This window comes from Marmota monax, unplaced genomic scaffold (genome assembly GCF_021218885.2).
Source record: "Marmota monax isolate L192 unplaced genomic scaffold, Marmota_monax_Labrador192_F-V1.1 WCK01_AAM20220418_F8-fsc00023, whole genome shotgun sequence".
Taxonomy (NCBI): domain Eukaryota; kingdom Metazoa; phylum Chordata; class Mammalia; order Rodentia; family Sciuridae; genus Marmota; species Marmota monax.
The window spans coordinates 492629-518593 of NW_026692907.1; the positions used below are offsets into that span (position 1 = coordinate 492629).

At 35.5% G+C, this 25965-nt stretch overlaps 1 protein-coding gene across 4 annotated transcripts in view; it reads right to left on the minus strand.

The window, feature by feature from the left end:
* Window positions 1-25965, minus strand: part of Eps15 (epidermal growth factor receptor pathway substrate 15) — a 142281-nt gene that overhangs the window by 51765 nt on the left and 64551 nt on the right. For all 4 annotated transcript variants that reach the window (XM_046450856.2, XM_058581448.1, XM_058581449.1 and 1 more), the window contains exon 13: window positions 7687-7759. In XM_046450856.2, coding sequence (XP_046306812.1) covers window positions 7687-7759 — 73 coding nt within the window. The remainder of the gene's footprint in view (window positions 1-7686; window positions 7760-25965) is intronic.

Consider the following 25965-nt stretch of genomic DNA (forward strand, 5'->3'; position numbering starts at 1 on the left):
CTGAGGATCGAATCCGGGCTGCACGCATGCCAGGCGAGCGCACTACCGCTCGAGCCATATCCCCAGTCCTGCATCTGGTTTTTTAAAATTTGTTTTTGGTTGTAGAGGACATAATATTTTCATATATATATATATGAGAAATATATATGTGTGTGTATACACACACACACCCTGAGCTATATCCTCAGCCCTATTTATTTTATTTTTATGTGGTGCTGAGGATTGAACCCAGCATCTCAGACATGTTAGGCAAGTGCTCTACGACTGAGCCACAACCTCAACCCCAATACAATGGATCTTAAAAGGGTCATAAGGGGGGCTAGGGTTGTGGCTCAGTGGTAGAGTGCTCGTCTCGCACGTATGAGACCTGGGTTCTAGCCTTAGCACCACATAAGAATAAATAAACAAAATAAAGATATGTGTCCATGTATAACTAAAAAAAAAAAAAAGATCATAAGGTATAAGAAAATGTCTAGGATACAGTAATAACTTTTAAAAGCTGAACAGAAAGGTATATATAGTATGTTAATAAATATAAAGCCATTTATGTCTACTTAGAAAATATAGCAAAATGCTAACAATGGGGGCTGGGGGTTGTAGCTCAGTGATAGAATGCTTGCCTAGCAATGTGAGATACTGGGTTTGAACCTCAGCACCACATTAAAATAAATAAATAAAGGTATTATGTCCATCTACAACTAAAAAGAATATTTAAAAAATGTTAATGATGGTTCTCTATAGAAAGGCTCTCTTTTTTCTTCCTTATAATTTTCTGTATTTTACAAATTTACTATGCTCCCATGATATTATCAGAGAATATCAAGTTTGCTGTTTTTCTGATGGTTTCAGACCAATATAAAAATTTCTGATGTGACTAAATTTTCATGTAATAATTACCAATAATAGGATTAATGCTGGTTTCCTTTAAAAAAAACTGAATCACATTTTTAAAAATAGCATTTTTGGTGATCCATTTAAATATAATAACCTCAGAAGACCTATGTACATAAAAGGAAAGGGTACGAACAAACCAGTATAATATTTACTCATTCCTGTACTTTCTCTTCTAAAGAGCAAACACAATCGCTCAAATTTCCCCACCTTATTGCCTTTTCTCATCTCTTAGCTGCAGTAAGAATCTACAAGGCAACATGGAAGTACAGGCCTTAAGGAAAAGGTTACTGAGAAAACACCTCACAAATACTTAGAGCTGGATACATGTCCACATTAAAATTATTTAAAATTCGTACCTCTTCATGTCTATTTCTAAAATGAAAAATACCTTCTACAAAAATTCTAACATAAACAAGAAGATCTTCATGTTCAGTAAGTAGATTTAAAGTTATTAAACTGAAAAAAGTAAAAATGAACAGTTGCAAATATATATGCTAACAGGAATTAAGAATCAAATTTCATTTTAATTTCATTAATGCTCAATGGTTAAGCACCCCTGGGTTCAATCCCCAGTAAGAGTTCAACCTATAAAATATTAACAAAATGAATGTGTTTGTCTGTTTCTTACGAAATACAGTGTGAAAATAAACAAAAGGGCAATACAAGCAAAGCATATATACAGACACATTCTTACAGTAAATTGGAAGCATAGTAGGTATCATTGAGTCAGACTTTTTCATACTGTTCATAATAACCTCATGTAAAAGAAGCTCCTAATTATTTGTACTTGCAAATTTGTGACCACCATTGTAATGCAATTTCCATATCGTTATCAGTACATCTAGATATACTGACTCTTATTTTGCTTATCCTGAAACTAAATAAAGGAAACTGATGCATGTCCCCCTCACCCATTTCTGCCACGTCTCAACTAGAGCAGTGGCAGGTTCTGGCAAAAAGTACCTCCTATCAAACCTGGATAATTTTCTCTTAATCTTAAGGTGGCCATTTGGGAAAAAAACTCTCCTGGTTCAAAGCATGAACTCGGCACTTTCAAATATCATCCCCTCAAGTGAGTTACTGAAGACACTTGCAGATACTTTTTCTTTAACTTCCTTGATCATGCTCTACCTGCCTCCCAGAGCTATCAACAACAAAAGGAGGAGGATAACAGCAATTAGAGAATGGCAAGGATGAAGTTAACAAGATTAATGTAATACAATGCCAAAGTTTGTTTTAGAAAAATGCGAAAGCCAGTCATATCCAAGAGTCTTTATTCATGAATGAAGGATATTTGAGCTGAAAATCTTGGCTTAAGAAAAATGTCCTGTTTTCTAGAAATCACTCAGGTTACTGAAAATGACAAATTCATTCCCTTCTTCCACACCCTATCAAGTGATATTAGATATATCAAAGAATAAAATAATTAATTTTAGTAACCCAAGTCGGATGTACAACTAAGAAGTAACTTAAGAATTCAACCTATAAGCTGGGCCTGGTGGCACATGCCTGTAATCCCAGCAGCTCAGGAGGCTGAGATAGGAGGATCACAATTTCAAAGCCAGCCTCAGCAAAAGTGAGGCTCCACACAACTCAGTGAGATCCTGCCTCTAAATAAAATATAAAAAAGTGCTGGCGGGGCTGGGGTTATAGCTCAGTGGCAGAGAGCTTGCCTCATACATGTGAGGCACTGGGTTTGATCCTCAGCACCACATAAAAGTAAATAAAATAAATAAAGATATTGCATCCATCTTTAAATAAAAAAAAAGTGCTAGGGATGTGGTTCAATGGTTAAGCACCCCTAGGTTCAATCCCCAGTAAGAATTCAACCTATAAAATATTAACAAAATGAATGTGTTTCTGACTGTTTCTTACAAAATACAGTGTGAAAATAAACAAAAGGGCAATATGTTTTGCTTAAAAAAAACAAAGCATATATACAGACACATTTTTATAGTAATATCTCTATATCAGAAGAATTATTAAAGATAACAAGAGGAATTTTGGTAATCTCACAAAAAGTGTTATTTATCTTAAAAAAAAAAAAAAAAAAAAAAAAACCTTTACAGACTAACCCCAAATGAGAAATAATCAGGAACACTATTATATACACTCAAAACAGAAGTTACAGGATTATTCTTAAAATAAAAAAGGTGATCAACTGTGGAGCAAGATGTTCAAGTCAAAGAACAGAAAGGAAGCCTATTAAATGAGGAGAGTGTTAGAAAACCCCACAAACAAGACTGCCTCTATTTCCTAATCATTTATTTCCCAGTGTATTCTAAAGAGCATTATCGCCAGGGAAAGAATGTTGAGCTCATATATCTAATTTTATTTCTAACTAAAATAAATCATCCCTCGTCCTCTGAGGAAAAAACCAACTAAGTGAATTAAAATTAAAATGAAAACAATATGGGCAATTATACAGAGTTACTCTTAACTGATGAAGTACAAATAATTAGGAGCTTCTTTTACATGAGGTTACTATGAACTCAATGACACCTACTATGCTTCCAATCCTTTCTGCCTGTGGCTTCTGGGTGTGTCTTTTCCTGTTATTTGTTTCATGCACAAAATCAAAGTTTATTCTTTTTTTTTTTTTTTTGTGAACTGCTTCCTTAAATTTACTTCCATCTAGCCAGGCACAGTGGTGCAGGCTTATAATCCCAGCAACTCAGGAGACTGAGGCAGAGAATCACAAGTTCGAGGACAGCCTCAGCAATTTAGGGATAGCCTAAGCAACATAGCAAGATCCTGTCTCAAAATAACAAGCAAAAAAGGGCTGGGGATATATCTTAGTAGTAAAGTGCCCCTTGGTTCAATCCCTGGCATCAAAATCAATCAATCAATCAATCAACCAATTCATTAACCTCCATCTAATAACATATTACCAAATATAGAAGAGATGATACAAGGCACAATTCCTAAGCTCAAAGAACTCATAACGTAGGATACTGGAATCATATCACGCACACCAAGCTAGCACTATAAGGGAACATAAAGTATATGCCATAAAATAGATATACACTCCTTTGGGAAAATACAGGAAAAACTGATATAGACTAAAGAGCAAGAGAAGAGAAAGTTTAAGAGAAGTGGTACAATTTGAGCTAAACTTTAAGGCATCGGTATAATTTATATAAGCAGGGTATAACAACACAAGGCATAAGTAGAGATAATGAGGAGAAATATATATGGCATATAGTTCAGAGTCAGATGATCAAAACATGACTAGTATGAAGGAGGGTCTGTATTTCATTTTTTCTTCTACCTCAGATATATCGGTGATATATGACAATCTCTCATCATTAACAGTGGTAGTGGGCAACAATAAAGATTTTTATATCTGAGTCATGGTACTAAAATTGGTTTAGGAAGAAAAGAAAAAGAGGTCAGAATGAGCACTTATGATCTGACTGTGAATTTATACATGATAGGTGAAAAGGGTGACAGCAATGAAAAAGAGAACTGATAAAAATAATAAAGTTCGAACCTGAAGATTTTTTTTTCAATAAGATAGATTCATTTTAGATATACTGACTTTGAAATGCTAAATATAAAATGGTTAACTGAAGATGTGGGACTGGCATCTGACATTAAGGAGGGAAAAATACACACACACACACACAAACACACACACACACACAGTCTGTTTATCTGATCCTCACAAAGGCAATTGTAAGTAAAAAAAAAAAGGTAGGAAGGTATTTAAAAGCATATAACCCAAGAAAGCAGTGATTACTTAAGATTCTGGTTCTAGGAGAAAAAATAAAGCACAGGGAAACAGGTAAATAGCAGATTATATAGGGTTGGTGAAAAAACAGGAAGGGAAAAAAAATGGTCACACAGAGAAATAAAAGTAGAGAAAAATAGGTGGTAGCTAAAGTGACAGCAATAGCCAAGCCAAATGAGGTTATATACAAATTGGCAAGTCCTATGTGCAGAGAGTTCTATGTGAAGTTAGAAGGTAAGAAAAAAAAAAAGGTTGATGAAGAAAGGTGCGTGTACAGAGGTGACTGTATGGTAAAGAATAATAAAACTAAACAGAACATTTATTGTTGTATCGCCTCTGAAATGTTTGGTACAGAAGAGAAAATAGAAGCATAGGATAATTACATTATTTATTTAGGATCACAAACCTAGGAAGTCGTAGAACCAGGAACTAAATTCAAGTTTGTTTCCAACTTGTTGCTATAAACCTTTATGAAAAACTGAATAAGAGTGAATCCCTAGGTATTTGTTGATTAGTCAAAAGGTCCTGGGTTTAATCCCTAGTACCATCAAAACAAAACAAAACAAAAAAATAACCCACAATAAACAAATCAACAAAAAAAATCAATTTTGATTTTGAAAGTTTGGTTTCTGTGCTTAAGATATGAACTCAGATACTCATTATTTGTGACTTTAGTAATAAGGAAAAAAAGCAAGGATACTCAGAAAAACAAATTTGGATTAAGCAAAAAAATCTTCAGGTTTGAACTTAATCCAAATTCACTGATAGGCCAAATTTTCTTTTCCTGATTAGAAAGTGGGGTCAGAAAGAAGCAGTGAAGCATACTTTTTAAAGTCTGCTTCTATTAATAACTCTAATAAATTACTTTTGTCAGAAAAGAAGTACTGAGAGTCAAACTGCTTATAGATTTTAATTACCCATTTTATTCCTAGTCCATGCTTCATTATCAACAGGTAACATCAGAATTAATATAATGAAACCTACTTATTACCATTTTTGGCAAGTTGTCTTGTGCTTCAGAAAATTGGAAATGATTACTAAAGTGTAGAGTTCTAAGTGTTTACATATATCAATTACTATCATTCTTAGCTAGTGCCTCATTACCATTAAAAACAAATACTTCTGTTGGGATAAAATGAGTAATGAATCTACTAACCTAAGGCTTTAATCAATCCAGCAATACTTTTTTTTTTTTAGGTCAAGTCCACATTACAAAGGATCTTCTAGGACTTGAAATTTTTTTAAATACCTTTATTCTATTTATTTATTTTTATGTGGTGATGAGGATCAAACCCAGGGTCTCTCTCACATGGGCTAGAAGCGCTCTATCACTGAGCTATAGCCCCAGCCCAATCCAGCATTACTTTCTAAGGAATTTATGTTCAACCGTTACTATTCAGTCTATGCTAATCATGTTCCTTGTACTTATAGCACCCTACGCAGAAAAATTCAGCAATGTGGATTTTCTGCGTCAATTACATATTTTGGATTTCACAAAGCTTAAGGTTAAACATATACCTTACTACTGCCATTAAGTAAGAACAAGCAAATCACAGAGAAATTCTGATAACAAAACTTCTATAATGATAAGGAATTAAATATTTAAGAATAACCCATTGAGCCTGAAAGGAACAATGTGAAGTTTAGTGCTCTTCTAATCCGGTTATTTAAATTCCCATGCTCAAAAGATGCAATAGGGAAAAAAAAACAATGGATGGATGTACTCAAGTAACAAAATATTGTTTATCACAAGAACCTATGCACTTTGAAAGAGTAACTGGCTAAATTTAGAAGCTGGCCAAGACATCAAAGACTGTATCTCTTCAGACCAAGACAATATTTTTAGATTTTTGTCTTCCATTCTCAGAGCTATTTTCAGTAATAACTGCTTAAAGTTATGACTCTGGAATCTGTTAAGAAACTTAAAAACTGCACAAAAATAATATGATTCAAGTAACTGATCCTCCTACACCTAATCTCACTACCAGAAAGAGAAATATACTGGTGGTGATATCTTAACTTTGGCATTGCTTTTAGGAAAATTCCAGTATATAGAATAAATGCAGTCACCCAATCAGAGAATCAACTATCTAGAAATGTCTCTGGCTTCTTCCTCAGTCCTTCAGTAAATCATTCTCTGTACCCTAGCATAATCTACCTGACAGACAACCCCTAATGAACGTACCACATCAATACAAAACAATGGATCTAACAATTTAGAGCTTTTGCCTATTTAGAAGTATTATTATAAGTAGGGAATCAACATACAAGTAACACACTAAGAAATGCCCATCCATGGGCTCTTACTGGCATCTCCTCCTGTATGTGCTAGTGTAGCATTCAGGAAATGGTACCCCAATAACATGGCCACATGAATTGTTTACTGCTCTAAATGAAACACTGCCCAATTTTCCATGTTTTTAATGTTTGAAACACCCCATTTTATATCACTTCCCAAATATAAACAGGTTTTACTACCTTTTTTATTTGTAAAATGAAACTACTTAACAAGGAACTTAGTGAAAATGAATTAAATCTCTTTAAACCAAAGTTAAGATATGCTGGCTGCTAAGCAACATATAAAATGTTATTTTAAATTGTTCTATATCATCTCCTACCCAAGCAGAATTATGAGAAACAGTCTTTGAAAATAGTAGGTCTCCTAGTTAATACAATCTCATATGCATGAGAAAAGCAATTTGGTTTTTCATGATGATGAGATGATGACCTCACTCATCTAATTTTGTTGGTATAATAATATTCATATCAAAAGTCATTCAAAGTTACCTTTAATGATATGCTATGCAAGTAAATATCATTAAAAAATACTTTCAAAACTAGAAATCTTCACTGAAAAATTCTGCTTTCTCATTGTACTATAATAAAGGCCAGAATTCAAAGCAAGAACAATCATTTTACAAAAGAAAGACATTTATATTATACAAATATCAGATATTCCCTAAACCTAATACCATATCCATCAAATAGTAAGTGACCTTATACATTTAAAAAATATTCCTAAATCAGAAGTGGAATAGTGAATTTTATAGTTCACCTACCTGAACCTCACTTGTCCTCTGTTTAATAGTATCTTCTTTCTCCTTAAGGTCCTGTTCCACATTATTCTTTTCCCTAGAAGACCAGCAAACAATGCAAGAATATTTGAGAACATCAGCTACAGCTGGTATGGTTATCCATCCTCCTAATCCTGAATCGCTTTTTAAATACATAGTCAAACATTCAATTTTTAAATGAAGGGCAGATTTTTCTACCCTCTTTTAATTATTTATGGAATAGAAATCAATATAGCTGTTTATTTTAAAAAATTGCTTCCTCACTAAAATGTGGTGAAAAGAGAATAGATTAAAAAAGGAAGAAGAGAAAAATAATCAATGAAACACTCAGGTTCCACTGATCTCACTGTTGCTATGGAAATACTGTCCAATGAAAATGGCTGTTGAAGAAAAGGAGGAGTTGCATCAGCTCTGTAAGCTTAACCCTTAATTATCACTGTCAAATGAAATGAAAATGGCTAATACAATCAGTGAACAATATTAAGGAAAAAGGCATTTGCCGAAGTGTTAATTTCCCCTCAAGTCACTAGTGAGCATCAATTTTAGAATGCAACAACACAGGACAAATGGAGAAGATTGTTAATACCAGGTAATCTGCTCTATCAAATATCACATCTGTTCTAAAAAGCTATTTTGAAACAACCTAACAAACCCAATTGATCTAATATATAAAATAATGTATACTTCATAAAATAAGAATCACAGTAGAATTTATCTCTTCCACTTCTCAAATCAAACATATTGGGCTCTACTTTTACTTTGAAATATCATCTATAAATTGTTACATGTTTTGTTAGAGGCCTTGTTCCTATGATGAATCTCAAGTGACCTTAGATTCAGAATTGCAAAATAAAGCTATTTCTTTAATGTAACAAATTTAACTGCCCATGTTTATCAACACACCCCCATCCCCACCCCAACACACAGCTCCCATTCCTTTCTTTTCTACAAAATGAGAAAAAAAGCCCATAGAATTCTGCAGCAATATATTTTTGGGGTGGGGTGAGGAGTAAAAGAAGGCAACATGGAGAGGGGAAGGTAGGATTTAAGAAGTTCTCCAGATTAGTACTGCAGAGTTTTCCTCAAAGCCTCATTACTATATTTCAGTTTCCATTCCAGACATAACTCAAATGTAGGCTCAGGCTTCACTGAATTTTGGCATAAACAAAAGTAAAAAAAAAATCTACTAAGGAGATATTTAAGGGACAGTCTTCATTTATATTTCTCACCTTCTTCAGGTGATACTTTTAAATGTAGACAAAAATAATTTGAATATGTAGGCACGATGATTTTAAAATTTGTATGGAAGAAAAAAGCACATGAATAAAGGTATTTGTATATTGTTACTTTTAAAGACTTGACATGGCCAAGAAGCTTACTAACCGTTTGTCGGACAGGTCGCAATGTGGGTCATGATGTCCTGGAGATTTTAAACAGTCCCTCACCATGCGAATCATCATCATTGCAGCCTGTTCCTTCCATCCCTTAATCTATTTATTATACAAAGGCCATCTCCCACCTCCAACCCTTATCAAATTAGGTAAAATGAAAAACAGAAAAACACAAGGGAAAAAATTCTGAAAATACCACACAAATCCTGCAAGCTCAATCTTGGAATTTTTTTCTTTCCTCCTTATGTGAGCAGATGAGTGTTTCAGTCCTGCTGCAGTATGTCAGAAATAAGTCACATGAAAATCTAGCCCTCACCCCCACCTCTAATCCTCAGAGGCATTCCACAAGGTCAACATCACTTCAGCTCCATTTCAGACAGTAGATAATAAAAAAAAAAAAAAGAAAATATTGCACAATATCATAGATCAGCACTATTCATACCAATGTAAATGTGAACGTGCACATTTTAGTTCCTTCTGCTCTGCTGTTAAATCCTGTTACTGACAGTGTCTACTCAGAAGATCAAGTGTGCATGCAGGAAAACAGGGCTGCAAGAAGGCGGTGAGCTGACTTTAAGTAGCCAGGCAGAAGAATAGCAGAGAAAGGAAGAAAGCTCACTTGGTGAAAAAGAAAACATCACAAAGGACTCTCGGCTCTAATCAGCAAACAAGGTTTATGTTTGTGTAACATGGAGGAAGCTTGAAGAGTACAAATGTCTCTTTATAAATTGAAGTGTATGGAGCAGGGAACAAACTGTGATGCTGTCTCCAAACATATTCTGAAAATCTTTCCCAACTAAATAAAATATGGGAACCTTCTTACTACAGAGATAAAATGAACTTAATAATCTAGCAAAATTCTATTCTCATATTAATTCCTTTTATAATCAAAACCAAGTACTATCATATACATTGCTAAAGAGAAAACTTTAAAAATTAAATGTTCTGGGCTGGGGCTATAGTTCAGTGGTAAAGCGCCATGGGGTTTGATCCTCAGCACCTCATAAAAATAAATAAAGATACTTTGTGTTCATCTACAACTAATATATATATATATATATATATATATATATATATATATATATATATATTTTTTTTTTTAATAATAAAAAAAGTAAAAATTAAATGTTCAATTATATCACTTTCTATACAGAAATAAACTGAAAACTTGCCCCATAAACCACACTGATAATTGAATAATTTTCTTACGACTTATAATTTCAGATGTCAAATTATTATTCTATTGTCACGCAATAGCTCTTAACTTCTATAATTATCTTCTCACTTCAGACAAGTAAAAACATCTAAATATACATTTAGATACATGAAAGATGTTTGGTCACAACAACGCGCATTCTCCTAAACACAAACCATTCTGTTTAACATCAATAATTTAAAAACTGAATTCTCTTTTCAAGGATCTGTGCCACAATGAGAAGTGGCAATCTTTATATGCAGAGTCCCCAGGTATATATTTTTTTTTACCCCTATTACCTTCAAGATACTTGCACATCTTGAGGAATCCATAAGAACCAAAGCTATAGGTAGAACCAGGGACAGAGCTTCCCAGTGTTTCAGACTGACAGATCTAATTCCATGCACCCTGGAATCTGAATCATCAAAGAAAACAAAGCCCAAGCTAGGCTTTCAGAAGCCTGAGGTTGATAACTGCATAGATCTAATATGAAGTAGTCAAAAGTGGCTCACAAAGACAGGCTGAAAAACCTTGAGTCCATGTGATTCACTTCCATTTTCCCAGGCTCTGTTTAGGAGGAGAAGGGAGTGAGCCATCTGCCTTAACTTTGATGCTATTCCAATATTATCATAGAGACAGAATTAAATCACCTTCGAAGTCCTTCCCAGACACATAGTTTAATCCTCTATTCTGAAAATAAGCATTTCTAACCAGAAAACGAAGCTTGAAAACTAGAAAGCTGTAAAAACTCATTAAGCTACATTTTACACTCTTGAGCCCCATTTGTAAAAATTCTTTTGGGACACATTTAACCCTCAAAATGCTTATTATTAAGTAGCTTTTACAAGCAAAGTAAAAGATGCTATTTTCATGTAGACATTAGGAAGACATGTGGGTCTTATGGAGAGCAACAAAATGAGTAAAACAAACAAACAAAACAAAAAAAAACCAGGGAACAGATTCTAATTTGATTCTGCTGTGAAACACAGATTGACTCTGATTACATCACTTAACCTTTCAGAGCCCCAGTCTTCTTTTCCATATGTAGATACTAATATCTCTACCATATCAGGATTAGAAGGTGAAATGTAGAAAATGTCATATAATTTAGGGAAAAAAAAAGGCTTTCATCCTAAATATCAACATTACTTAGAACTCTACCCCACTCTTTTATTTTTCATTCTGAGATCAAGTCTCACTAGATTACCAAGGCTTGGCCTTGAACTCCTGACCTTCCTGCCTTAGCCTCCAAAGTTGCTGGAATTATATGCATTAGCCACCAAGCCCAGCTACTCAGAACTTTAATGTTGATGGAGTAATTTTTTATTTTTATCTATTTATTTTTTAATAATTTTTTAGTTGTCAGTGGACCTTTATTTTACTTATTTATTTATGGTGCTGAGTATCAAAACCCCATGCCTCACACATGCTAGACAAGTGCTCTACCACTGAATTACAACCTAAGTCTAGGAGAAATTTTTTTAATTGATTTTATTATTTTTTAAAAATATATGACAACAGTGGAATGCATTACAATCCTTATTACACATATAGAGCACAATTTTTTGTATCTTTGTATATAAAGTATGTTCACGTCAATTTATGCCATTATACATGTACTTTTTTTTTGCATTACATCTTTTTTTTTTTTAAGAGAGAGAGAGAAAGAGAGAAGAGAGAGAATTTTTTAATATCTATTTTTCAATTTTCGGTGGACTCGATATCTTTATTTTATTTTTTATGTGGTGCTGAGGATCAAACCCAGCGCCCCATGCATGCCAGGCGAGCGCATTACCGCTTGAGCCACATCCCCAGCCCTGCATTACAATTCTTAATACACATATATAAATATATATATACCACAATTTTTCATATCTTTGTTTGCAGGAGAAATTTTTAAATATGTAAAAAGTACTTAATGATTAGAAAACAATCTGACAGAGTTACAGAATGTAATGTTATCAGTAAAATCTCTGCCTTAAAAGCTTGTCTAAATATAAAAAATAATCCAATTATTCTCTACTTTTACAAACTCATTATACAGTTTCAAAGCATAGGATTTGAAGGAAAATAGTCCAGAATTAAAATACTGACTCCCTTACAGATAATCTTAAATCACTATAGTAAGTGATATTGGTTCTGGCTGGACCTCCCTTCTAGGGTCTGGCAACCCTTCTTCTGGAAACTGTTTCTCTTTCTCCCTAACCTATTTTTTCTGTCCAGATGATTCAAACAGAAGATGCCATCTTTTTGTAGACTTTATCTCTTTGAGCAAGGACTGACCAGAGATTAGTTCCTGATGCACACTCAACCAGTCCTAGTACCTTACCTCATAATTATAGCAATTAATTTAAGAATGGGTCTGTGATCAAAGACAAGACTGTCAGAATCTTTATCTAAGATGTCTTTACTTGACACTAAAATTAAAAAAGTACTATTGCCAATATTATACCTACTACTGCTACTATTACTACTAATAATAAATTACAGATGCTAGAGAGTAAGTCTTGGCAAGGCTTAGGCCCTGGTTCCTGTCACTTACGATAGTTAACTTTATGAGCAAACTTAGCTCAGCTACACTACCCAGATACATGGACAAACAATAGGCAAGATGTTGTTATGAAAGTACTTTTTAGGTGAGGTTAACTATTAAATCAGAATAAAGTAGATTATCCTCTATAATGTAAGTGGCCCTCATCCAATCGATGAAGGCCTTAAAGAAGTCCCTGAAGAAAGAGGGAATTCTGTTTCCAGATTGCCTTTGTAGACTCAAGCTATAAAATCAACTCTACTATGAGTCTATAGCCTGCTGGCCTGCTCTACAGATTTTTAAATTACAGGCTCCCCAATCATGTGAACAAATTCCTTAAAATAATTTTTCCCACCCCCCTTATAATGTACATTTATACATATTCTAAAGGTTCTGTTTCTATGAGTCCTAACACACCTTCCATCTACACCCTTATGCTTCCAATTACATGTAGTCATTAAATATTCCCTTTTGCTTAAAACCAACCCCAGTTAGGTATATCACTTCATCTTCACCTTTCTTAAGCCTCAGTTTTCTTCTCTTCAAAGAGGTAAATAAACCTGATGTATCTCACAGTTACAGAAAGGATTAAATAATTTTTGCCAATACATCTAGTAAACAGTATATGCTAAATAAAAAGTTAAAGAGTACCAAACTCTTACTAAGGCCTAGTTTTCTGTGTTTATAAAAAAAGACATCTACTTTTCATATTACATGTAGAATTGGTGTGAAGAATAAAAGAGAAAATACACAACAGATCCAATATATCCCTATGCAACTTCAAGACCTACTACATAATTGTGACTGCGATATAAAAATAGTGGGATAGGTACCAGACTTTAAGCTCTCAATTCAGTGTATATACATGCTTAGTGTGGGAAGTTAAAGAGAAGAACATAAAGAAATAATCATTTATGCACATAGGGTAATAATGTCTGATTCATTCCACTATCCTTTCTACTTCCATACCCTCTCTTCTCCCTTCATTCTCCTCTGCCTAATAAATAAAGAAATAATTATAATGCAGTATTCCAGCTGCTAATAGGTAAGTAGAAGGTATTTCTCTAAAAGTTGCCTTAATTATATGTTCTATATATATAAATTGTATTATTTCTTTCTTTGAACAAATATTTATTGAATATATACTTCACACAAAATAAGATTTAAGTTGGGCCCTTATTTATAGTTTGCTAGGAAAAGAAGATATTAGTCATAAAATTTTAGGATAAATGCTGTAAAGTTTAAGGGCAAATGGTACTATGTGAACAATTCAATCTCTTAGTTCTGAGAGGCTGCTGTTTTAATAGCTTTGTTTTTGAAAAATACGTCAGAGAACATACTCATGGACATAAGTCACTGAAAAGAAAGTCTAACTGGAATCAGAAAAGACATAAACTTTGGAGCATGGCTTACATAACCAAAGCATCCCTTAAGCAGGACTTTTCAAAGGAGAAATAAAAGTTAATTTTGCAAATCCAAAAAAAATTTGTTCTAATTTTCCAGAATGACAAATTGAGATTTAAAAAAATAAAAGAAATGTAAAACTAAGCCTTAGTTTTCTCAATTACAAAATGGGGATATTGAAGTTGATGGGAAGAATTTATTTACATCTAGAAAGACTCTAGCACAATGCCTTCAACATAGTAAGTACTAAATAAATTTCAACTGTTATTATTAGTACCATTATATTATTTGCTATTATTTCAAAAACGCAACCGTTACTGGCTTCTTTAAAGAGGTAAATTATATCTGTGGAGACTGACTGTTAAATTCTCCAGGAGCTGAAACTTCTTGGTAGATTATCACATATTTAAAAATACAGCTTTAAGTATGAAGATTCCTCAAAAAATTAGAAATGGAACTACCATGTGACCCAGCTATCCCATTCTTCAGTATACATTCAAAAGATTTTTAAGATCGGCATACTACAGTGATTCAGCCATATCAGTGTTTATAACAGCACAATTCACAACAGCCAAGCTATGGAAACAGTCTAGGTGCCCTTCACAGATGAACAGATAAAGAAAATGTTGTATATATACACAATGGAGTATTAATCAGCCATAAAGAAGAATGAAATTATGGCATTTACTGGTAAATGGGTGGAACTACAGCCTATTGTGCTAAGTGAAATAAGCCAGTCCCAAAAAGTCAAAAGGTGAATGTTTTCTCTGAAATGAGGGAAGCTGATCCAATCTAAGGGGTGGGGTCTGAAAGAGAAAGAGAAAGGGTAAAAAGGAAGAGGCAATTTTATCAAAAAAGAGGAAAGAGTAGAGGAAGAGGATTGAGGGGGAGGAAGAAAGGATAGGAAAACAGAACAGTGGAATGAATCTGACTGAATTTTTATATCAAGTATATATGCACAGTTCATTAATTAAAAACTATAAATAACTATAATAAACTACAACTATAAATTGTAAAAAGATCAGTAGAGTAGAAAGAGGGGAGAAGGGGGAAGTAGGAGGAGAGGAGAGGGAAAGTACTGAGGGCTGAATTAGAACAAATTATACTCCCTGCTTTTGTGATTATGTCAAAATGTGTCCTGCTGTTTTTATTGTTATTGTTTTGGTACCAGGAGATTGAACCCAGGAGTGCTTAACCACTAAGCTATGTCCCAGCTCTATTTATTTTCTATTTTGAGACAGGGTCTTGTTAAGTTGCTTAAACCCTCACTAAATTGGCTGGCTTTGAACCTGTGATCCTCCTGTCTCAGCCTCCTGAATCACTGGAATTATAGTTACCTGTCATGACATCTGGACATCCTAATGTTTTACTTATTTTATTAAATATAAATATATATATATGTTGTAATTGGACACAATGCCTTTATTTTATTTATTTTTATATAGTGCTGAGGATCAAACCCAACGCCTTACATGTGCTAGACAAGCAATCTACCGTTGAACTACATCCCCAGCCCTCCTAATGTTTTATATAACTAAAAGAATCAATAAGAATACTTATTCTCTGTTAGAAAAATAATGCTTTATTAAAAGAGATCAATGCCTCCTTAATAAGTTACCACAACCACAAAATACTACAAGTAAATGAAATGTAATTTCTACAGAACACAATTGAGTCAGACCAAAGCAGGCCCACCAAAATTATAATGCAAGCCAACTATGTAATTTTAAATGATCTTACAGTTACATATTAAAAAATAAAAAGGAACAAATGAAATTTATTTTAATATATTTTATATTAATTATATCAAAATTATTAACATTTCAGCATGTAATAAGTATAAAAATATTAATGAGACATTTTATATTCTTTTTCTAAGTCTTTGAAATCCAGTATATTTTATACTAATAGCAAATATTAACTTGGACTAGCCACATTTCAAATGTTCAACAGCCACATGACTAGTGGCTACTGCACTGTACAAAGCAGCTTCAGATTTTAACAAGGAATTTTCAAATAAGGAGAATCTGCCAAACAGAGATTTTAATGATTACCCATACACTGTGAAAATGAACGAGGTAGCCACTCTATTACCAAACAAATGCACATACAACCTAGAGCTTCAAGTATTTAATCAGTAATGCTCAATTGAGACCTTTACAGAGCCAGAAACAGACCAAATTGGATCATATAAGCAAAGAGCTCACATTTAATACTATAAGCAATGATCTCTCCAGATTTAATAGTTTTGATAGAAATGGAAACAAAGTAAACCAAAATATTTTTTCTTTTTACTATTTTATTTAATTATTTTTTAAGTTTATTGTACCAGGGATTGAACCCAGGGGTGCTTTAGCACTAAGCTACAGTCCCAGTCCTTATTATTTTCAAACAGGATCTCACTAAGTTGCTTAGGGCCTTGTTAAATTGATGAGGCTGGCCTCAAATGTGCAATCCTCCTGCTTCAACCTCTGGAGTCACTGGGATTACAGGCCTGTGTCATGGTACCTGGCCAAAAAACATTTTTTTTTTTTTTAAATTCAAGGCATATGCTAACACTCCCTTAATTTTTTTGTAAAAATTAAGTCCTTAAATATGATTGGAATAGAGGTCTACATAATTAGGAATATAGAATTTGGGTATCTGGCTATAAAATTCCAATCTCTCTTCAACTAGGGAAAGAGAACTCACTCAGCTTCTTACTCATTCAAATATTTACTGAGTAGCTATTCAGTAAATTCAGTGCTCTAAGTGATAAACTGAGTGTTAGGAATGAGGATAATGATTAATGATGATAACTACTACCATGTATTTAAAGTTTACCATGGTCTAAGAACTGTGTTAACTACTCTACATGGTATTATTTGTATATTCATCTCACAGATCAAAAAACTGAAGTACAGATGGTTAAGTAAATTTGACCAAATGATGTCAGGCAATCTGGTTAAAGAGCCATACTCTGAAATTCTACACTATATTGCCTGGTTAGAAGTTAAGAGTTGGTCATTATATCATGGTATGTGTTTTTGTAAAAATATTTATACATGTATATGTGCATAAATATAAATCTGAATATAAATATAAAGCTACACACCAACTATAACTGGTTTACCAATTAACAGTGGGACTAAGTGAAATAGTTTTTTTATTGTGTACTATTTTTTGTATAATAAAATGGGTTTTGTGTTAAAAAAAAAAAAAGAAGAAGAAGAAGAAGAAGTTAAGAGTTGGTCTTTACCACCACACAGAATTCAGAATCTGTAGGGTAAAGAAATATAATTCACTACTGAAAGTGATCTGAGAGAAGGAAACTGAGTGCTCTCTTAACTGAGGTAGATATCAGGGAAAGCTTCTTGGAAATATAGACCTATTTCAATATTTCTTCATCTGAAAAACAAGATAAAACCTTACTCTTCAGGAATGTTGTAAGAATTCAAAAGAAGAATTTATATAAAGCAGGCACAGCACAGTACCCAATAACTATTATAATAATTATCTATCCTGTTTATTGGCTCAAGACCAGGATAATGAACAGGCAAGACAGGATGTGGCTTTTACTTCCTGATGTTCTTCCTAAAAGGACAACGATAGGAAGTAGACACTAAGAGAAGGCAAAATATTAACTCCTGCCTCAGCATAATTCACCACCACTACACTAACCAAGTGACTTAATCAATCTCCCAAATGTTTTGCATTTTTCTCCACCAATAACTTCCCTATCTGACACATTTTACTTTTGGAGAAAGGATTCTTAAAAATGGATCCACAGATAAGTTTTTAAGGGTCTAGGAACTCCTAAAATAAATGCAAAATAGCATAGATGGAAACACGTTCTTTTTTTCTGGGGGCATAGACAAATAGCCTTCATCAAATTCTCAAAGGAAATCCTAACGCAAAAACAGTTGTGCAATTACCACCGTATGACTCAGCAACTGCACTTCTGGAATTTGAAAGATGGATATGGTGATGGTTGTACATTTAATACTACTGAACTGTAGAGTTTTTAAAATGATAAGTTTGGGTTGGGGTTGTGGCTCACTGGTAGAGTGCTTGCCTAGCTAGTGTGAGGAACTGGGTTCAATCCTCAGCACCACATTAAAATAAACAAATTAAATAAAGGAATGCTGTCCATCTACAACCACAAAATAAATAAATACATTAAAAAATAAAAAATAAGAAAACTAAATAAACAAAATAAAGGTATTGTGTCCATCTACAACTAAAAATGTTTTTAATGATAAATTTGATATTATGTTTATTTGATAAGAAATATTCTGATATTTACAACATACTTTCATTCATTCACTAATCAACTAATCTATGCTGAGATTCTATGATGTCAGGTACTTTGCGGATAAGGAATTCAAAATTTCCCAAATAAGAAATATAAATTACTAAAAGAAACTTAGCAAGTAACAAAATACAAGAATAAAGTCTCTGGAGGTAGAGAAAAGAACAATTAACATTCTGAAGATTTCAGTGAAGGTTTAACAGAAGAGATGACATTTAAGCTGGGCCTGGAAGAACGAATGGAAGTTTACAAGGCAAAAGGTGTGTGTTCCAAGCAAAGAGGAAAGCACAATCATAGGCAAAGAAGAATAAAAGTGGTGGCATGTTATAGTTATAGTGCCATAGCTAGAGAAAGGGATGAATATAAAATGGTGGGTTAGACTACTCTGCTAAGCAATGATGTAGAAAGAGCAAACACAGAGTCTGCTCTCAGTAACCTTCATGGTGTTGTACTATGAGAGATGGCTAAGGCAGAAGAATGGCCAGGATGCCAGGGGAATACCATGAAGGAAAAGCCTTTAAGCCATGCTCAGGAAAGTGAACTGTATCCAGTTGGGGAAGGAGTCACTGAGGGATCTGGGTTGTATTTTATATATCAACTGTAAGTACAGAAAGGTCTAAAGAAAGGAAGGAAAGGCTCAAAGCAGGGAGCCAAACAGGAGGTAATAATAGTAATACAGATAAAAGGAAAGGGTTAAAACTAAGACAAAAAATTAGAAAGAGAAGACAAATTTTAATTATTTTCTCATTTACTATAAGATGAACACTAGGGATTATAACAGTGAAAAGTAAGTAATCCCTATAATTGAAAAACACACAGTCTAGTGAGAGATTTTTAAAAAACAGACTACTATAATAAAGTATGGTAAGTATGTGCTATGACCATTGTAAATAGGGGCTCTTAAATAAGATTTGAAGAGTACGAGGCTTAGGAGGTAATACAGTCAAGGAAGACCTCTCCTCCTAGAGATAATAATTTCTAAGGTAAGATTTAAAGGATGAGAAGGAGCTGGTTAGGGAAAGGATATGGGAAGGTAGGAAGGAATTCAAGAAATATTTCAAAAAATTTTTAAAATGGGAGGGAAAAAAAAAATCTCAGGTTTCTGATTTGAGTGACTGGTTGAATGGTGATGTCACCAAGAAAGGGAAATACAGGATAGCAGTCAGGCAGATTAGAAAGTCATGCCTCCCTAGAAATTCAGATGAAAACACTAGTGGACAATGAAAAATATATATCCTGACCTCCAGCAAGAGATCCAGGTATTTGATGAGAGTATTATATTACAACCATTGCTTTTCCTACTTTAAGCAAAAGCTATTAATGTTTTATATTTTCTATTAGAAATAATCTGGTGAACTAAAGATGATAACACAATGTCTCATTTCTTTTTTTTTTTTTAATTTTTTATTGTGGGTTGTTCAAAACATTACAAATTTCTTGACATATCATATTCCACACTTTGATTCAAGTGGGTTATGAACTCCCACCTTCACCCCATACACAGATTGAAGAATCACATCAGTTACACATCCATTGATTTACATATTGCCTTACTAGTGTCTGTTGTGCTCTGCTGCCTTTCCCATCCTCCACCCTCCCCCCTCCCCACCTCTCCCCTCCCCTCCCCTCCTCTCTCTCAACCCCCTCCACTGTATAACCCTGAGGGTCATCTTCCATTACCATGCAATTTCCCTTCTCTCTCCCTTTCCCTCCCACCTCTCATCCCTGTTAAATGTTAATCTTCTTCTCCTGCTCTTCGTCCCTACTCTGATCTTAGTTACTCTCCTTATATCAAAGAAGACATTTGGCATTTGTTTTTTAGGGATTGGCTAGCTTCACTTAGCATAATCTGCTCTAATGCCATCCATTTCCCTGTAAATTCTATGATTTTGTCATTTTTTAATGCAGAGTAATACTCCATTGTGTATAAATGCCACATTTTTTTTATCCATTCGTCTATTGAAGGGCATCTAGGTTGGTTCCACAGTCTTGCTATTGTGAACTGTGCTGCTATGAACATCGATGTAGCAGTGTCCCTGTAGCATGCTCTTTTTAGGTCTTTAGGGAACAGACCAAGAAGGGGAATAGCTGGGTCAAATGCTGGCTCCATTCCCAGCTTTCCAAGAAATCTCCATACTGCTTTCCAAATTGGCTGCACCAATCTGCAGTCCCACCAGCAATGTACAAGTGTACCCTTTTCCCCACATCCTCGCCAGCACTTGTTGTTGTTTGACTTCATAATGGCTGCCAATCTTACTGGAGTGAGATGGTATCTTAGGGTGGTTTTGATTTGCATTTCTCTGACAGCTAGAGATGTTGAGCATTTTTTCATGCACTTGTTGATTGACTGTATGTCCTCCTCTGAGAAGTGTCTGTTCAGGTCCTTGGCCCATTTGTTGATTGGGTTGTTTGTTCTCTTATTGTCTAATTTTTTGAGTTCTTTGTATACTCTGGATATTAGGGCTCTATCTGAAGTGTGAGGAGTAAAGATTTGTTCCCAGGGTGTAGGCTCCCTATTTACCTCTCTTATTGTTTCTTTTGCTGAGAAAAAACTTTTTAGTTTGAGTAAGTACCATTTGTTGATTCTAGTTATTAACTTTTGTGCTATGGGTGTCCTATTGAGGAATTTGGAGCCCGACCCCACCGACTGTAGATCGTAGCCAACTTTTTCTTCTATCAGACGGCGCGTCTCTGATTTGATATCAAGCTCCTTGATCCATTTTGAATTCACTTTTGTGCATGGCGAGAGAAAGGGATTCAGTTTCATTTTGTTGCATATGGATTTCCAGTTTTCCCAGCACCATTTGTTGAAGATGCTATCCTTCCTCCATTGCATGCTTTTAGCCCCTTTATCAAATATAAGATAGTTGTAGTTTTGTGGATTGGTTTCTGTGTCCTCTATTCTGTACCATTGGTCCACCCGCCTGTTTTGGTACCAGTACCATGCTGTTTTTGTTACTATTGCTCTGTAGTATAGTTTGAAGTCTGGTATCGCTATACCGCCTGATTCACACTTCTTGCTTAGCATTGTTTTTGCTATTCTGGGTCTTTTGTTTTTCTATATGAATTTCATGACTGCTTTCTCTATTTCTACAAGAAATGCCGTTGGGATTTTGATTGGCATTGCATTAAACCTATAGAGAACTTTTGGTAATATCGCCATTTTGATGATGTTAGTTCTGCCTATCCATGAACAGGGTATATTTTTCCATCTTCTAAGATCTTCTTCTATTTCTCTCTTTAGGGTTCTGTAGTTTTCATTGTATAAGTCTTTCACCTCTTTTGTTAGGTTGATTCCCAAGTATTTTATTTTTTTTGAAGATATTGTGAATGGAGTGGTTGTCCTCATTTCCATTTCAGAGGATTTGTCGCTGATATACAGGAATGCCTTTGATTTATGCGTGTTGATGTTATATCCTGCCACTTTGCTGAATTCATTTATTAGCTCTAATAGTTTCTTTGTAGACCCTTTTGGGTCTGCTAGGTATAGAATCATATCATCTGCAAATAGTGATAATTTAAGTTCTTCTTTTCCTATTTTTATGCCTTTAATTTCTTTCGTCTGTCTAATTGCTCTGGCCAGTGTTTCGAGAACTATGTTGAACAGAAGTGGAGAGAGAGGGCATCCCTGTCTTGTTCCAGATTTTAGAGGGAATGCCTTCAGTTTTTCTCCATTCAGAATGATGCTAGCCTGAGGCTTAGCATAGATTGCTTTTACAATATTGAGGTATGTTGCTGTTATCCCTAGTTTTTCTAGAGTTTTGAACATAAAGGGATGCTGTACTTTGTCGAATGCTTTTTCCGCATCTATCGAGATGATCATATGGTTCTTATTTTTAAGTCTATTGATGTGGTGAATAACATTTATTGATTTCCGTATATTGAACCAGCCTTGCATCCCAGGGATGAATCCTACTTGATCATGGTGTACAATTTTTTTGATATGTTTTTGTATCTGATTCGCCAGAATTTTATTGAGGATTTCTGCATCTAGGTTCATTAGAGATATTGGTCTGTAGTTTTCTTTCTTTGAAGTGTCTTTGTCTGGTTTAGGTATCAGGGTGATGTTGGCCTCATAGAATGAATTTGGAAGTTCTCCCTCCTTTTCTATTTCCTGAAGTAGCTTGAAAAGTATTGGTATTAGTTCTTCTTTAAAGGTTTTGTAAAATTCTGCTGTATACCCATCCGGTCCTGGGCTTTTCTTAGTTGGTAGTCTTTTGATGGTTTCTTCTATTTCCTCAATTGATATTGGTCTGTTTAGGTTTTCTATATCCTCCTGACTCAATCTGGGCAGATCATATGACTTAAGAAATGTATCTATGCCTTCACTATCTTCTAATTTATTGGAGTATAAGGATTCAAAATAGTTTTTGATTATCTTCTGTATTTCTGAAGTGTCTGTTGTGATATTGCCTTTTTCATCCCGTATGCTAGTAATTGAGTTCTCTCTCTTCTTCTCTTCGCTAGCATCGCTAAGGGTCTGTCGATTTTGTTTATTTTTTCAAAGAACCAACTTTTAGTTTTGTCAATTTTTTCAATTGTTTCTTTTGTTTCGATTTCATTAATTTCAGCTCTGATTTTAATTATTTCTTGCCTTCTACTTTTTTTGCTGTTGTTTTGCTCTTCTTTTTCAAGGATTTTGAGATGAAGTATGAGATCATTTATTTGTTGGTTTTTTCTTTTTTTAAGGAATGAACTCCAAGCAATGAATTTTCCTCTTAGAACTGCTTTCAATGTGTCCCAGAGATTCCGATATGTTGTGTCTGTGTTTTCACTTATCTCTAAGAATTTTTTAATTTCCTCCTTGATGTCTTCTATAACCCATTGATCATTCAGTAACCTATTGTTCATTCTCCAAGTGATGTATGCTTTTTCCTTCCTTCTTTTATCGTTGATTTTCAGTTTCATTCCATTATGATCAGATAAGATGCATGGTATTATCTCTACTCCTTTATATTGTCTAAGAGTTGCCCTGTGACATAATATATGATCTATTTTTGAGAAGGATCCATGTGCTGCTGAGAAAAAAGCGTAACTGCTTGATGTTGGGTGGTATACTCTATATATGTCAATTAGGTCTAGGTTATTAATAGTGTTATTGAGTTCTATAGTTTCCTTATTCAACTTTTGTTTGGAAGATCTGTCCAGTGGCGAGAGAGGTGTGTTGAAGTCTCCCATGATTATGGTATGGTGGTCTATTAGACTCTTGAACTTGAGAAGAGTTTGTTTGACGAACATAGCTGCACCATTGTTTGGGGCATAAATATTTATGATTGTTATGTCTTGTTGGTGTATGGTTCCCTTAAGCAGTATGTAGTGTCCCTCTTTATCTCTTTTGATTAACTTTGGCTTGAAATCTATTTTATTTGATATGAGTATGGACACTCCTGCTTGTTTCCGAAGTCCATATGAGTGATATGATTTTTCCCAACCTTTCACCTTCAGCCTATGTATGTCTTTTCCTATCAAATGCGTCTCCTGTAGGCAGCATATTGTTGGGTCTTGTTTTGTGATCCATTCTACTAGCCTGTGTCTCTTAATTGGTGAATTTAAGCCATTAACATTTAGGGTTATTATTGAGATATGGGTTGTTCTTCCAGCCATATTTGTTTATTTCTGTTACTAAACATGGTTTGTTTTCCTCTTTGAGTATTTTCCCCCCCCTTTACTGTCCTACCTCCCACTGTTGGTTTTCATTGTTATTTTCCATTTCCTCTTCCTGTAATGCTTTGGCGAGGATGTTTTGAAGAGATGGTTTTCTCGCTGCGAATTCTTTAAACTTTTGTTTATCGTGGAAGGTTTTAATTTCATCCTCCATCCTGAAGCTTAATTTCACTGGATACACAATTCTTGGTTGGAACCCATTTTCTTTCAGTGTTTGAAATATGTTATTCCAGGATCTTCTAGCTTTCAGAGTCTGTGTTGAAAGATCAGCTGTTATCCTGATTGGCTTACCCCTAAATGTAATCTGCTTCCTTTCTCTTGTAGCTTTTAAAATTCTCTCCTTATTCTGTATGTTGGGCATCTTCATTATAATGTGTCTAGGTGTGGATCTCTTATGATTTTGCACATTCGGCGTCCTGTAGGCTTCTAGGATTTGGGATTCTGTCTCATTCTTCAAGTCTGGGAAGTTTTCTCGTATTATTTCATGGAATAGACTGCTCATTCCTTTGGTTTGGAGCTCTGTACCTTCCTGTATCCCAATGACTCTTAAGTTTGGTCTCTTAATGTTATGCCATATTTCTTGGATGTTCTGCTCATGGTTTCTTAACAGTCTTGCTGAGCTGTCTATGTTCTTTTCCAGTTGAAATACTTTGTCTTCATTGTCTGATGTTCTATCTTCTAAGTGTTCTACTCTGCTGGTAGTATTCTCCATTGAGTTTTTAAGTTGGTTTATTGCTTCCTGCATTTCTAGGATTTCTGCCTACCTTGGAGGCGCTGGCGGCGCATCTGCCCTGCCCCTCCTACCACGCCTGTGGACCCCTGGGCCTGATCTGCAGGTTGATCACTGGTCTGCTCACCCTGGGGGCACGGGTGGCGGTTTCACTCCGCCCCCACTCCAATTGGGGTCTCGTGACCACCACACCGGCAGGGCCTGATCCGGGCGTGGGAGAAGGATCTGCTCTGCCCCTACTCCAGTTGGGGTGACGTGTGTACCACACTGGCAGGCCACTGGGCCTGACCCGCCAGGCTGTCACAGGTCTGTTTACCTTGCAAGCGCAAACGGCGGCTCTGCCATGCCCCTCCTACCACGCCCATGTACCACTGGGTCGCGGGTCTGCCCACCTTGCGGGTGCGGGTGGCGGCTCCGCTCCGCCCCCTCTCCAATTGGGGTCACGCGGTCACCACGCTGGCGAGTCGCTGGGCCTGCTCCAGGCGCTGGCGGCGGCCCGGCTCCTCCCCTCTGGCTCGACGACAAATTGAGGAGACTCGGGTGTCTGTGCCTCACCCCCCCTACCAGGAGACCAACTGTTTATGTCGCCGCTGGTATTGATGAAGTTCTCTCCTCCGCCGCTTTCTGATGACATCAGATCTCTGCCATGTTGGTATCCTATGCGAATGGCAGCATTTCGTTCCCTTTGCCGGGCAACCAAAGCAACGGGTGAGTCCTGACCGGCCCTCAGCAGGACCCGGACCGAGAAGCAGTTTGCGCGGGCTCCTAGCCCCGGGCCAGGGAAGTTCCGGGAGCCGGAACTCGGCCGCTCCGTGCTCGGTGTAATCTCCTATAAGAGTAGGCTCCAAGAAGCAGTCCCCGTGGGCTCAGTTCCGGGAGCCGGAACTCGGCCGCCCCGTGCTCGGTGTTCGCTCCGATAAGATCAGGTTCTAAGAAGCACCCAGGCACTGAACCCTAGCAATCTGTCTGCAAGCCGCAGGCGAATGGCAGCCTGAAATTACCTGTTCTATGGCTGAATGAGCTGCAGTCAGTCGAAAACAGGTATGGTGACGTCAGCTT